The 14734-nt window shown below is 36.6% G+C and overlaps 1 protein-coding gene across 1 annotated transcript in view; it reads right to left on the reverse strand.

Moving 5' to 3' along the window:
* Positions 1 to 14734, reverse strand: part of DIAPH1 (diaphanous related formin 1) — a gene marked incomplete in the record, with an annotated part of 803068 nt that overhangs the window by 80530 nt on the left and 707804 nt on the right. Inside the window, 4 exon segments of the mRNA XM_053718607.1 lie at positions 98 to 337; positions 543 to 644; positions 790 to 884; positions 9256 to 9354. Coding sequence (XP_053574582.1) covers positions 98 to 337; positions 543 to 644; positions 790 to 884; positions 9256 to 9354 — 536 coding nt within the window.

The raw sequence follows: 14734 nt of genomic DNA on the forward strand, positions 1-14734 counted from the left end.
ATAAAACACGCAAACAACAATTTAAATACAATAATAGGATGACATAAGAGGAAAAAAAACTGAAAAGCACAAAGAAATTATTATAATGGATCCTTACCTTACAGAGGAAACTAATGTCAAAGCCAAAAGCACCAGCATTCCTCGAACCAGCATTTAAGAAGTTCCCGACAAGCAGTGTAATTTCTAACAAAGAAGAAAAACTCTCGCTTTTTTGCACTTCTTCACAGGCAGCTGTTACTGAAACAATGTCTGGTTTGATATTTTCTACTTGCTCATTAAAGAGCAATTTAAATTGGATGGCATTGAGCCTTGGGCGCAATCGAGGGACAGAGCACATCTGAAAAAACATAATAATAATATTGAGGAAACCGATTAGTATTTATATACTAGAATTTCGTAAAACATAAGCGTACAGGCCAAAATATGCTCCAGCTATTCACTATGGTTTTCTTCTTTCTTATGAACAAATAACAAAAACTTGTTTATTTTGTTGCAAGATTTACAGCTACATAAATAAAATAAAAATAAAAAAAAAGACTTACGACAATGCCAAACTGCTCTGGTTCAGCCAGATCATCGTACTCCTTTTTAAACTCTGCCAACATTTGTAACTGACCTTGCTCTGGCAACTGTTTAATCAGATTCTAAAAAAGACAAAAGTGTAGAAATTGTTAATATTGGCAACTAAATGAAGAATGTTAACTAGTAAATTATTTCTCAGAGATGAGATAAAGTTACCATCTATTTGTATAAACATTTTAATAAATAAATAAATAAATGTATACCTACCGAAACCATAGATTCAGTTAGAACTTCTTCATTCACTTCTAAAATCATGTTTTTAATTTCTTGATAGGGTATGCGGAATGAACCCAAGAAGATTGCTGCATTGGAGGAAAAATATTAATGAAATAAATGAAGTGACCAAGTGACAGACAGATATTTAAGCTTAGTCAAGTGATCAGTTAGACCTAACGTAATCCTTAAAACATTGAACTTACTGTAAATGTAATAACACAATTAATTTTCACTCAATACACTCACCAGGCAGACAGCAGGACTGCCTCCAGGATTATCAATAGGAAAATTATATTACCCACTCTCAAGATGCTTTTGTCATCCTTCCGGCATTCTTAATTTCAAAGTAGGGATGCACCGAAATTTAGGCCGAAAATTGCATTTTTGGCTATTTCGGTTTTCGGGGTTTTTTTGCCTGTTATTTTCAGTAAAATTATTGTGTAGCATGTTTCAAATTTGATGCTAGCCTAAAAAAAAAAAAAACTTTAAAAAAATATTTGAAAATAATTTAAAAAAAAAAAGAAAAAAAAAAAAAAAAAAAAGACATTTTCGGTATTGCTTTTCGGCCAAGTGCATCTCGGATTTTCGGGTTCGGTTTCGGTCCAGAATTTCCATTTTGGTGCATCACTACTTCAAAGAAATCCAAAAATGCAGGGCCGAACAAACCCAGGAGCCAAGGAGCCACTGGCTCCTAGAATATGAGCTACTGGCTACTAGAATATTGCCTCTGGATCATAACTTTTGGATTATTCTCCATATATATCTATATACAAATACCACTGTCTGGCTCCTGAAAGTATTTCTAAATATTCTTACTGTCTCCTTAAAACAGATTTCTCGACCTCTGCAAAAACATATACCAAAACCAAAACCAAAACCATGAGGGAGAGTTTTAAATACATAGTGAATAACTTCATATCTTATCAAAGGCATGGATGTTAAAATTAAATCTTCATGATTCAAATATGGCATAGAGTTAAAAACAAAGAACTTTACTTTTTTTTACCAAATGTATCTCTCTGTCTTGGTATCCTTTGTTGAATGAGATCATACTGAAATGGAGTTTTGAGCACTGCATTTAAAACATTGTTACAATTATTGTTGCAACCACTGTTTCCATAGCGCTCAACACACATGCACACCAATGGGCGTACTTCAGCCATGTATAAAGAAACTGCATTTCAAAAAGGAAACCAAAAGACAGAGGCCAATTAAAAAGTAACTGGATTTTTTTTCCATTTTAAACGAATAGTAAAAGTTAACTCACCTATGAGAAACAAACAAAGCTGTCCAAAAAAAAAAAAAAATGCAAGCATACTTAACCCCTTAGCCCAATGAATAAATAGGACATTTGGAACATTGCCCATCATACCGCATTACATACATATAAATATATCTATACTATAATCGCATTTGTAACGCGTCCATCGTCATCGCCAGTTGCGCACGCATCCTCAAAGAAATATTGGCTGGCCAAGGCAACCAAAAGAATGTTGGCTGCCCACGCAGCCAATAGAATCCACCCGGATACAGTGTAGGCAAACCTGAAGCCTTTTAAAAAACCGCCCACACCAATTATCGGGAAAAAAAACACATAACAGCCTGCAAGAAGTAAATAAAAAACATGTAACAGCCCGCACGGAGGATAACAAAAAAAGAAAAAAACTCCAGCACGAAGCATTAACAAACACTGAAACCGCAAACCCCCACATCGCAAAATAATAAAGTAATTAACCCCTAATCCGCAAATAACATAATTAAAATATTAACCCCTTAACCGCCAACCCCCACATCGCAATAAACCTAATTGACCCCTAAACCGACAAACCCCCACATCGCAATAAACCTAATTAACCTATTAACCACTAAACTGCCAACCCCCCACAATGCAAATAACTAATGTGAAATAAATTCTTTGTGATATTCGGTATATTTATTGTAATTTTATTTTCTTTGTGATATTCGGTATATTTATTGTAATTTTATTTTCTTTGTGATATTCGGTATATTTATTGTAATTTTACATTTATTTCACATTTTTTTCTTTGTGATATTCGGTATATTTATTGTAATTTTAACATTTATTTCACATTTTTTTCTTTGTGATATTCGGTATATTTATTGCAAATAACTAATGTAACTAAGCCCCCTAACCTAACACCCCCTAAATTAACCCCAATACTAAGTTACACTTAAATAAAACCTAACATTAAATTACAAAAAAAAATCTAAAATTACAAAAAATAAAAAATATTAAACCTAATTCCTATGAAAATAAAAAAGCCCAACCAAAATAAAAACACCCCCTAAACTAAACTAGCAATAGCCCTTAAAAGGGCCTTTGTAGGGCATTGCCCTAAGTTAAACAGCTCTTTTACATTTAAAAAATACTAAATCCCCCCTAATAGTAAAACCCCTCACCCACCAAAATAAAAAACTAACACTAAAAAAACCTAAACTGGGGGATGCTTCCGGGCGGCGGCCATGATGGCTGTTTATTTCAGGAGCTGAAGAGTTGGTCTGATATAACCACCGCATATGAATAATTTGATCTCAATAGTGGAGCCACCTTCATTCTTGTTATACTGGAATGGTGAGGTACGCAGTGGCGGCCTAGAATAAGGCCCGACCGTCACCTAACCCCCCCCCCCCGGTGATCCGGGTATAACAGCTTGCTAAGCTGTCTTTCTGAACACTCTATGCTATGGCACTCAACACCCGATTATTAGAAGCTACGATATGCTCTTTATTAGAGGAACACTATCAGAAATTGGCCTATCTAATCTCCAGTGGGTTCAGCATTCGACCCCAGTCTGCTCTACTAGACGATGAAGACAGACTTCATATAGCACCTCCGGATGCCTCGCTAAGTGCTGAGATTCCCTTGCCGCCCTCTTACATTGCAACTAGCTTACCTGCTCCTCCGGCTAGAGATGCGATCAAAATACCGCCATTGTTATCGCAGACTAAGGGTGGCCGCACACCTCAGATGCTCAGCCGCATGACCTCCCTAACACTTCTCCCATTAATCAGCCGGTCTAAAGGGCTGGCAACTTGGCGACTCGCTCAGCTAGATGGAGAAAAGACTCGGCGGGCTTCTTTTTCTTTTGCCTCCAGTGACCCGCACATTGTGAGTATGATTAGTTTTGCTGCAGACAATGGTTTGTGCACAGGGAGAGCTTTATTGAACACTAATGGGTCACGGAACCCCACTGATTATCAGGGTTTAGGGAGTTCAGACCCCCCGGAGGGATGTGTGTACTTTCAGGGTCGCTCCGGTATAGGCTAACTCCACGGAGCATTTCCCTGCCACTACTACCAAGGTAACCTGGCAAGACATTCAGCATTATACACCCACTAAAAGATGATGGTAGGGGATAATACCGGTGGTTTCTCATAAGAGGATCAGATGTTTAGACTGTCGGAGGTGTTTTGCTGAGTCTTCCTCCGTTATTTTACCCATTTATGTAACTTCTCCATATATTAAGAGACAACACAATCATCTAAGATGTCAGTATAATGTGTGATCTTCAGGAGTTCCTGTCTGGAGTCTTTTACAATGACGAAGTTCCTTCTGATAATCTAAGAGACTCCTGTGAATAAGGACTTTCGTCTACTTGGTAGTGTAACTTTCCAACGCCGATTTACCTAGCCCCTAACACAAGCAATGTTGCCCTCCTTAGAGCTTTAAATTCTGTGTACTGGCCTTATCTGTCTGGTTTAATAGAATGGTCAGAGTCAAAACCAGGGCTTAGTTAATATACTGAACAGTACTGTTGCATAATTAAAAAAAAAAAATCACAAAAGTATTAGTGTGCACTCTAACATTTAGTCCATAATTAATAGTTGGGCTGCTCCCATTTAGTTTAACATATTTCCATGTGGTATAATGGGCAGGAGTAACACAAAATATAATATGTCACTGCCAGCTATTCATTTTCTAGGACAGCCAAAAACTGCCCAGCCAGCAAACTTCAGTTCATTATGTTTGACCTAGTTGGCGATATGCTTTTCTATACATATCTAGAAGTATCTACATAATTAACAAAACTGTACAGTGTCTATTACTACGATAATATGTTTAATCTGCTAATGATTCACTAACCTAGCTAATTTGGTTGCCACTTCTATTGCACACCCATGTATAGCAGAAGATAGACTTACAGAGCTCTGCCTTATCTATTCTACCTGTATAAAACAAGCCAATATAAGCCGAATGTACATAGTTATCCCTAACATGATCTCTCACTCACAAGAGAATGTTAATGCGAATATAGACCCTATGATACTGTAGGTGTTTTGTGAAGAGCTATATGTGTTACATGCTGGAAATTTAATCTAGTATGTCGCCTAAGGTACAAAAAAGGTCATCAAGGTTCACTTACCCTTTCTCTGTAATTTACGCTAGTAAAGCGGGATACATGGGTGAGTTTTTAACTAGTAAAACGCCATAAAATGCATATAAACTTTGTTTTGTAGCTATTATTGTAATCCAGTTATGCCTAGCTTCTATATTATTGATACCTCAGGGTCCAAGAGTGGCCCGATATAATTCACTTTCTAGATAAGCTTGTACCATAGTAATTAGGCCCAAGAGTGGCCTTCTGAGTCCTACTTGTTCTGGTTTATGCTTTTTCAAGCCCAAGAGTGGATATAGATTAATTTACCTCCATTGAACATTGTTACTTCACTAAGGTCCAAAAGTGGCCTATTATTCCAAGAGGAGGACCATTTAAATTTAAAAACGAGGTTACAGTTACCTTTGCCTACTTAATTTTTGAATTTTTATGTATATGAGACTATACATTATTTTATCAATGTGATTTTACTCTGTCTGTAATTCTTAAGTTTTGGCAATTTTACATGTTTTGTATATGTTATTTACCTCAATAAAAAAAAAAGAAAAAAAAAAAAAAAGAAACCTAAACTACCCATTGCCCCTAAAAGGGCATTTGTATGGGCATGGCCCTTAAAAGGGCAATTAGCTATTTTCCAGCCCATTAAATCCCTGATCTTAAAAATAAAAAAATAAAACAAAAATCCTAACACTAAGCCCTAAATAGCTACTCACCGTTCCTGAAGTCGAGCGGAGAAGGTCTTCTTCCAGGCGGCTCCATCATCTTCTATCTTTATCTGGAGCGAAGGCGGCGCGGAGCAGAGGTGCGAAGCTGGCTTCCCCAATGCGTGGATCCTCAACGGTGGTGGTCCTCAGCAGTGTGGAGGATCCTCTTCATGAGATTGTCCGTTGCACACTGAAGATTGAATGCAAGATATCCCATATTTATTGGGGTACCTTGCATTCCTATTGGCTGAAATTTTGAAATCAGCCAATAGGATGAGAGCTACTGAAATCTTATTGGATGATTTGAACAGCCAATAGTATTTCAGTAGCTCTAATCCTATTGGCTGATTTCAAAATTTCAGCCAATAGGAATGCAAGGTACCCCAAATTGTTTGCGGTACCTTGCATTCAATCTTCATTGTACGACGGACATCGGATGAAGAGGAGCCTCCATGCCGTCCAGGAATGTCACAGTTGAGGACCACCACTGATCCACACATCGGAGAAGACAGCACTGCGCCGCCTTCGTTAGGGATGTTGCCTTTTTAAGGGCAGTAAAAGAGCTGAATGCCCTTTTAAGGGCAATGCCCATACAAATGGCCCTTATGGGGCAATGGGTAGTTTAGTTTTTTTTTAGTGTTAGGTTTTTTTTTTTATTTTGGGGGTTTTACTGTTAGGGGGTAATTGGTAATTTGTTTAGGTAAAAGAGCTGTTTAACTTAGGGCAATGCCCTACAAAAGCCTATTTAAGCGCTATTGGTAGTTTAGTATTAGATTAGGGGGTGTTTTCATTTTTGGGGGGATTGTTTTATAGGGGTATTAGTTTGGGTTTAAATTTTTTATTTTGGATAGCTGTTTATTTTTTTCTGTAATTTTACATTTTTTATTTTGTGTAATTTTAGCTTTGGGGTTTGTATTTTTTTTTAAATAGACTGCCCTCTGGGCAGGCTTATCTGTAAAGTAACAGTCGAGACTGCTGTTTGTGGGCTGCAGACAATCTGTCCACATATGATAACAGAGCATGATCGGTGCTCTGTTACCAAATGAGTGCAGTTTGTCATATCGTTACAGACAGTGACACGGTCTGTAACGATCTCCTTCAGTGCCTGTGGGAGGTGCGGGAGGGAATGAGGGAGGCGGATGGGCAGCACAGAGCAGAGGGGGGGGAGACCCTACAACCGCGATTGCACGGAAAGTGGGAGAACCGCTACACTACAGGAAAAAAAAAAAATTGTATCTAAACAGTACTAGAAGACAACTGCCAGTACCTAAGATGGCGGACACAAATTAGAGAGCTGTTTGGGAGGGATCAAGGAGGTGGGATAGTAAGGGGGGATCCTACAAAGCAGAAAATTAATAAAATGAATTTATTAAAAAAAAGTAATAATAATACTGGCAGACTATGTGCCAGTACCTCAGATGGTGAGGAGTGTGGGTGGAATTGTAATTCCCTGAATGCAGAGCTGCTAGCAGCTGCAGATGCTGCATGCACTGTGACGGTCAAAAAAATAATACCAGCATGAGTTTTGCACATGTATAATAACAAAATTAAATAAGTTAAGTCATGATAAAAAGGACATTTTGAAGTCCCTTCAAAGCAGTCAGGGAAGAAAGGAACAGTGTGTGACCCTAGTTAAGACTCTTGAATTGCAAGTCATGAGTCCATATTCTCCTACACTAAAAGCTTATGTTAATTTTATTAGGTTTGCTAGGGAGTGGCATAGTAGTGAATTATATACTAATAGTAATGTGTTTACCTTTATGATATATTGATCATTATCATGTATAACACACCATACAGATCAAGAATAATGGTACTATCTTTACAATAAACTTGTTCTATATCTGCTGGTGGGAAACTATAGATTCATGAGATTTAAAATATCCCCTTAAAAACCAAGAGTGTGTAAGGGAAAAGTTCAGTGTGAAGGACCCCTGTATCACCTATTACTAGAACTAAAGAGATAGTCAGGATTAAAATAAAATGACAGAGTCAAGATAAATGTTTTCAAGCTGAAAGTCTTTTTTTTAAAAATTGGTATTAAAACAATCTATTTATAGCTAAATATCGATCTTAAAATTTGATATTGCACATGTTTAGAGTTGTAACTAGACAACAATGGCAGGCAATGTTGCTGAAGGTGGTGGTGAGAGGGAACCTAAGCTTAGTTATTTGCTTCCTTTGAAATATATACCCTGCTGTAAGAGAACATTTAATAAATCTGAGTTGTAAAAAAATGTATCCACATCAAAATACTTTTATCAGATAAAACCGAATCAATAAATTTAGTGAGATTGCAAATGTAAGGCAGACATGCTGAAAACATGTTAAGCGTGGACTCATAAGCTGCTGTTAACAAGGCAGAAGACTGGTGTGAGAAGGCTACAGGTAGTGGTCAGAAAGATACTGAATGTTATGAGAAATTCTGATTTTTAAATGAGAAATGCAAACAGTCCACTGAAACAAACTGGTGGGAGTGTATTATAAACAAGTGGGAATTAGGAATTCAAAGCAACATCTTCATAAGTAAAAACTCTGGGCCTGAACAAATCCTTATCAACATGTAATTGTTATTACAATGGCGGCGCATACACATGTTCCATCCTTGTAAAGTGTCTGTGTTTTGATAAATAAAGTTGATTTTAAAATAAAGAGGCATTTCTAACTGTGATATACACTAGGAAAGGGCAATAAACTAATCTAAAGAACAATAGCACACATCTATAAATACAGACACATCTGAGGGCTTGCACAATAAAGGGACTGCCAATCACTCATAGCGAGCTCTAATTACCGCTGCTTCTTACATTGCGGGAAGCAGGCTATCATGTGCGAACCTACCCCGCAAGGGCTCCACAGCAGCTTATGCTGCTTCAAAAATGGGGCCCCTTAGCCTTGAGCAGTGGGTATTCATAGCCATTCCCATGTAACAAGTTAATCTTTTATCTGCAAATAAATTGACTAAAGAAACAGAAACATTGGAAAACACAGACCATGGGCTGCAAACTGTCGGCTACACAACAGGTGTTGTGCTGTGTTCAAGTTCTCAAGCTTTGAATGAATTATCTATTGAGGTTTAAAAATCTAAACCTCCACATCTGCTGTAGTAAATAGTAGAACAACTTACCAATATCTGCCAATCATTATTTTATTATAATCATACTATGAACTTGCTAAAAACAAAGTTATTATGTTTAACAAAATGTTTGCAACCACCAAAAAGAAATACAAGACTGTTAAACAATAAAAAATATTTTTTAGCCCTGCTGATAACTTTGAGCATACTGGTGTAGCTACGTTTTACTGACAAAACAAACCTACTGCAGCAAAGTGCACAAATTTAAATATTATAGGAAATGACCAGTACTGAGGGATAAAACGGGACAAATACTTACATAAGTTCTGCGCTGTTTTGGAATCTAAAACTTTGAGTTCTTTGGCCTTTTTCTTCGGCACATTTTTCTTTTCTTCGTCACCTTCCTGCTCTTTTTTTGCTAAAATTATAAAGCAAAGATTCAGTTAGCAAAATGTATTTACTATAAAATATCAGCAAACTATCATGTTTAGAAATTTATCTAAGGCTAAAACATTCCACTTTCTTTCCTACAATATTATTATTAATGCCTTTCAGGTTGCACCTATAATAGCACAGGCCATATTAGACAGCATTGTGACAGCGCATGTGGGCACGTGCACAGTTTGTAGAACATGCCTTTCCAGCATGTGAAGTTCAGAACACTTTATTTATTCTGCATGAAGCATGTGGTCTTTCATTTTACTGTATCATATTTTGCTTTAAAGAAATAGTCTAGTCAAAATAAAACTTTCATGATTCAGATAGAGCGTGCCATTTTAAGCCACTTTCTAATTTACTCCTATTATCATTTTTCTTCATTCTCTTGATATCTTTATTTGAATCATATGTAAGCTTAGGATCCGGCCTATTTTTGGTTCAGCATCTGGGTAGCGCTGGCTGATTGGTGGCTACATTTAGACACCAATCAGAAAGCGCTACCCAGGTGCTGAAAAAAAATGGGTCGGGACTTATGCTTACATTCTTGCTTTTTCAAATAAAGATACCAAGAGAACAAAGAAAAATTGATAATAGGAGTAAATTGGAAAGGTGCTTAAAATTGCTGATCTATCTGAATCATGAAAGTTTAATTTTGACTAGACTGTTCCTTTAAGAAAGGTTGGTATATTAGCTGCTAAATTAAATATTTATATCAGAAGGCTGCACAGCCCTAACAACTTTAGCTAAAAGCGTTTTAATGCACAAGCTTAAAGAGCTGCATTCATCGAGCTATCTCATACTAACTATAATAACAAGGTGTTGCCCTTACAAGTCATAACACATCTCTTTTTGCCTTTTTATGCCAAGTTCATTAAAAGCACTGAGTAGTTCTGCCTGCTGTTCTAATAGTGAGAGAAACTGCACAACGATATTTATAATGTGTCTGAAGATGAATCCTTACTGATGAGCTTTATAAACTGTATCATATTAATATCTAATCCAGGGCCAACAGGAATGGCTCTCTGGGCACGGATTTGTAGTCAGAATTTGCCACCATACATCCGCCTCTTTTAAAGGGGCAGCAAACCGAAAATGAAACTTTGGTGATTTAGAACTACAAATGTGTGCTTTGGGTTGGCCGTCTGGTGGGGAGAGAACAGCAAATAGAGGCTTCCCTGCACCCTTACCTAAATCTTCTGTGCCACTGGACATTTTTTGTGAATAAAATGATTATTTGTGTTTAATAGTCATAAATTTATACGCGATCCTTAAAGTTTCAAAAATAGTGACCCGCGTCCCCCATGCTTTAGGCAACTGACAATCACTGCTATATACCATACTCCAGGGCTCGACAAACCCAGGAGCCTGGGAGCCACTGGCTCCTACAATTTTACTCCTGGCTCCTAACTTTATGGGTTATTATCCATATATCTATATATAAATCCAACTGTCTGGCTCCTAAAAATATTCCTGGCCCCTAAAAATATTCCTGGCTCCTAAATATTCTTACTGGCTCCTAATTTTTGAACATATTCGTCAACCGCATACTGGTTAACTTCTTATAAGACAACATTGATTTGCATGGTATTCCCTGGGGTTCTTTTTGATTTTCATTAAATTTGAGATTTTTATCACTGAAAAGTTCTCAACTAAGTGAACGCAACTAAGTGCCACTGTCCAGTACCGCTAATAAATGTCAGGTAAATATATTTTGTATATTTTATGAAAGCTTAATGTCTGTGCACATGGAGATAGGAGAACAGGAGGGGTACAACAGAAGGAATTACTAACCAAACGGAATTTCAAACAATTAGGCAGAAAGGAATATGAGTTTGCTGTTGACCTCCGCTTGTTCTTCAAATGTACATTTTGTTTGGCTTAATATTTTCAACTCTTCACACAACCTTGTTCTTAAATGGACAGTCTACACCTCAGTCATCGTACAATCTTACTTTAGATTAAGCAGAAAATATCCTCCTGCACCCTCTCTATATCATGCAGTAGTAACAGTAAAAAAAAATATTTTAAAATGACTATTGTTAAAGCTCTGCCCACTGATGACATCACGATCTGGGCTGCATAACAGGCTTCACTAGTTACAAAAGACTCACAAATTGGATTCACCAGACTCTCAATGCTGTTCAGCAGAGAGCATAGATACAGCCCAGATCGTGATATCAGTGGGCGGAGCTTGGCAGCCATTTCAAAGTTGCCAGAAACAATGTTCATTTTAAAATAACTTTTTTACTCTTTCTGCTGCATGATATAGAAAAGGGTGCAGGAGGATATTTGCAGCGTAATCTAAAGTAAGACTTTAAGATGACTGAGGTGTAGACTGTACCGTTAAAGGAAAAGTAATGCAGATAAAATGATTTGTATTAGCGTCATAGGACACCTGGGTTGTGTGTATGAGTGTGTGTGTGTTGTGAGTGAAAGTGTTTGTGGGTGTGTATGACTGAGTACATTTTTTTCTGTATTTTGCTTAATGTGAGGTAGGCACTTAACTAATTTCGCACATCATTAAATGTGTGCATATATTTTAGTCAATTGGCCAAAAAGTGCAAATGCCAAATGCTCAAAAAATATTACAGGGAATATTGTGTGCAGAGTAAACACAATGGGGTTGATTTATCATTTGTCGAGTAAACTTTTCGCTATAGTAAATCATGTCCGCTCGACATCGCTAAATGTATAATTGCACAAGCATTTCTGGTGAAATGCTTGTGCAATGCCTCCCCCTTCTCACTGGCGGCCAATCGACCACTAGCAGGGGCTATCAATCATCCCGATCGGATTTGGATAATTTAAATCCGCCGCCTAAAAAGTGTAAAAAGGGATCCCAGATAAAATAAAGTTTTAGTTCTGATTTAAACCAAATATTCCTGTAATGATGTGTGGGTGTACATATCTATCTATATCTATAGATCAATCATCTATATCTAAAATCATATACACACATATGCAATTTGTTTAAAGAAACACAGAAGTCAAAATTACATTTTCATGATTCAGACAGATTGTATATAGAAAAAACTATATGTATAAAACTGTTATAAACATTGTTGCAAACACTACTCCCATATAGAGCTCAGAACACAAGCAGCCTTCTGAGCCTACCCGAGTATGCTCCTCTTGAAATGAGCTACGTTTCAGAAAAGATATCAAGAGAAAGAGATAAACCTGGTAACAGTTTTTTTTTTTTTAATTGTACTCTATCTTAATCATGAAATTTAAGTTTGACTTCCATGTCCCTTTAATAAAATCTGGATATGTAAATCAATATCCTGCATCCACTAAAAAGAAAGAAAAGTGACTTATTATGGGAGAACTGGAAAACAGGAAACATTTCCTTCTCTGGCAGGTGAAGCATTACTATTATGTGACATAAATAGCATTCTATGGCTTGCTCCAAATGTTCAAGCAAAAACATCCGGCAGTGATGTCAGTTAGAAAATTAAAATAAAAGTTAAACAGGGTTCATAGCAATTTAATTATACTATGTATTTAAAAATATCATATTTTACATTGAATCTTTAAAATACTCTTGAGATTTATTTTGCAGGACTGGCAGCCCACAGGTTTGTCATCCCTCATTTTCACAATATGCTCAGTCAATCAGGATCTGTACTACAGTATTTGTTGTTATATGCAGAAGTCCCATTGAAAGAATGAATTATACAATTGTAAGGACGCTCTTGTGTTGCAGCATGGATGTATGCACCATTTAATTATGTTTTTCTAAGATTATTACCTCTTTTTGATCTCCTGTGCTACAGACATTTACAGACAGGGAAGGAAGTAACTTATCTTAACACTTTCAATTAATACATTAAATAATTCATAGATGTACAACTTAAAGGGAGCTGAAAGTCACCAAAAAATTGTTCATGGATGAGCAAGAGCATTTCATTTTACGGGACTATTTACTTGAATTAACAATTTTATGTTGTTCTTGTTGTATTCTTTGTTGAAAAGCATATATAGGTAGGCTCTAGAGCAGACATCCTCAAACTTGGCCACCCAGAGGTTTTGGAACTACATTTCCCATGATGCACAGCCAGCTGATATGCTGGCTAAGCATCATGGGGAATGTAGTTCCAAAACCTCTGGAGGGCCAAGTTTGATGTCTGCTCTAGAGCAGCTGGCGATTGATGCCTACACAAATATGCCTCTTGTCATTGGCGTACCAGATGTGTTCAGCTGACTTTAACTGTTTGCTTGCACATAACTATGTATTTAATCACTGCAAACACATGAGCAATTTATTTTTGGGTTTTTATGTCCCTTTAACCTAAATACCATACCATCATAATCCTTCTGTTTTAAAGAGCTGTACGTTTTTTGCAACATGGTTTGTTTGTAAATAGTTTAGCTAATTTTCTAGCTATATTTAAAAAACAAACAAAAATATTTATGTGTCAAGGATTTATCAGAATCTTACACAAATATAACCCCTTTAAACTGCCCTTTTCTTCTTGTTGTGGTGACTCTGTGCTAACCTATACTCTTGCTTTTCTGCTTATGGGGAAAATGTTTACAAAGCAGTAAGGTTATGTGTTTAGCCCCACAAAATAGTTAATCAAATAGTTAAAGTCCCGCTCCGGATGCCCAGAGCACTGATGGTCCCCGAGCAGAAACTGCCACTAATCCAGTCATCAGCGCTAGTCACATGACCCAATATGTCATGTTAACACTATAAAGGCACTTTAACGTACATTTGCTTTATTCTCTTGGTATTCTTTGTTGAAGAACATCCATAGCTAGGCTCAGGAGCACCCATACACTACCAGGAGCTGGCTGATTAGCCTCAAGTAGTGCATTGCTGCTTCAGAGCATACTCTTCAACAAAGAATACCAACAGAATACAGCAAATTTAAAAATTGAAGTCATTTAAAATGTGTAAAAATGCCCACGCTATTTAAATCATAAAACTTTTTGTTTTTACGTTACAGTAAATTTAAATTACCCAGTGAGGAACTGATACGTGAGCAGGTTGCGCACAAGTGTGCAGCTCCACTTTAATAACAGCTGTAATGTAACCATTTTAATGCAAAAAAAGTTTCAAATTGTGTACTTTAAAATGTATATATTTTTTTTATTATTCTTTAATGACACTTACCAAATACAAATTCAATAAATATTTTTTGGCTCCAAAAATGATTTAGAACATTTCAATGAAACTTAAGAGGATTCAAATGCTTAATAAATAAAAGTTTTGAAGGTTGGGGGCTGCTGTTTTTTTTATAGGAAACAAAATTGCTAAGATGAATACTGTAAATACTGCTTTTTTTTTTTCTTTTCTTTCTATAAGGATATCAGAGATCACAAAACTAAGCTGCATCATTGTGAAATCTTTTTTT

This window comes from Bombina bombina, chromosome 6 (assembly GCF_027579735.1).
Source record: "Bombina bombina isolate aBomBom1 chromosome 6, aBomBom1.pri, whole genome shotgun sequence".
NCBI classification, from domain to species: Eukaryota; Metazoa; Chordata; class Amphibia; order Anura; family Bombinatoridae; genus Bombina; species Bombina bombina.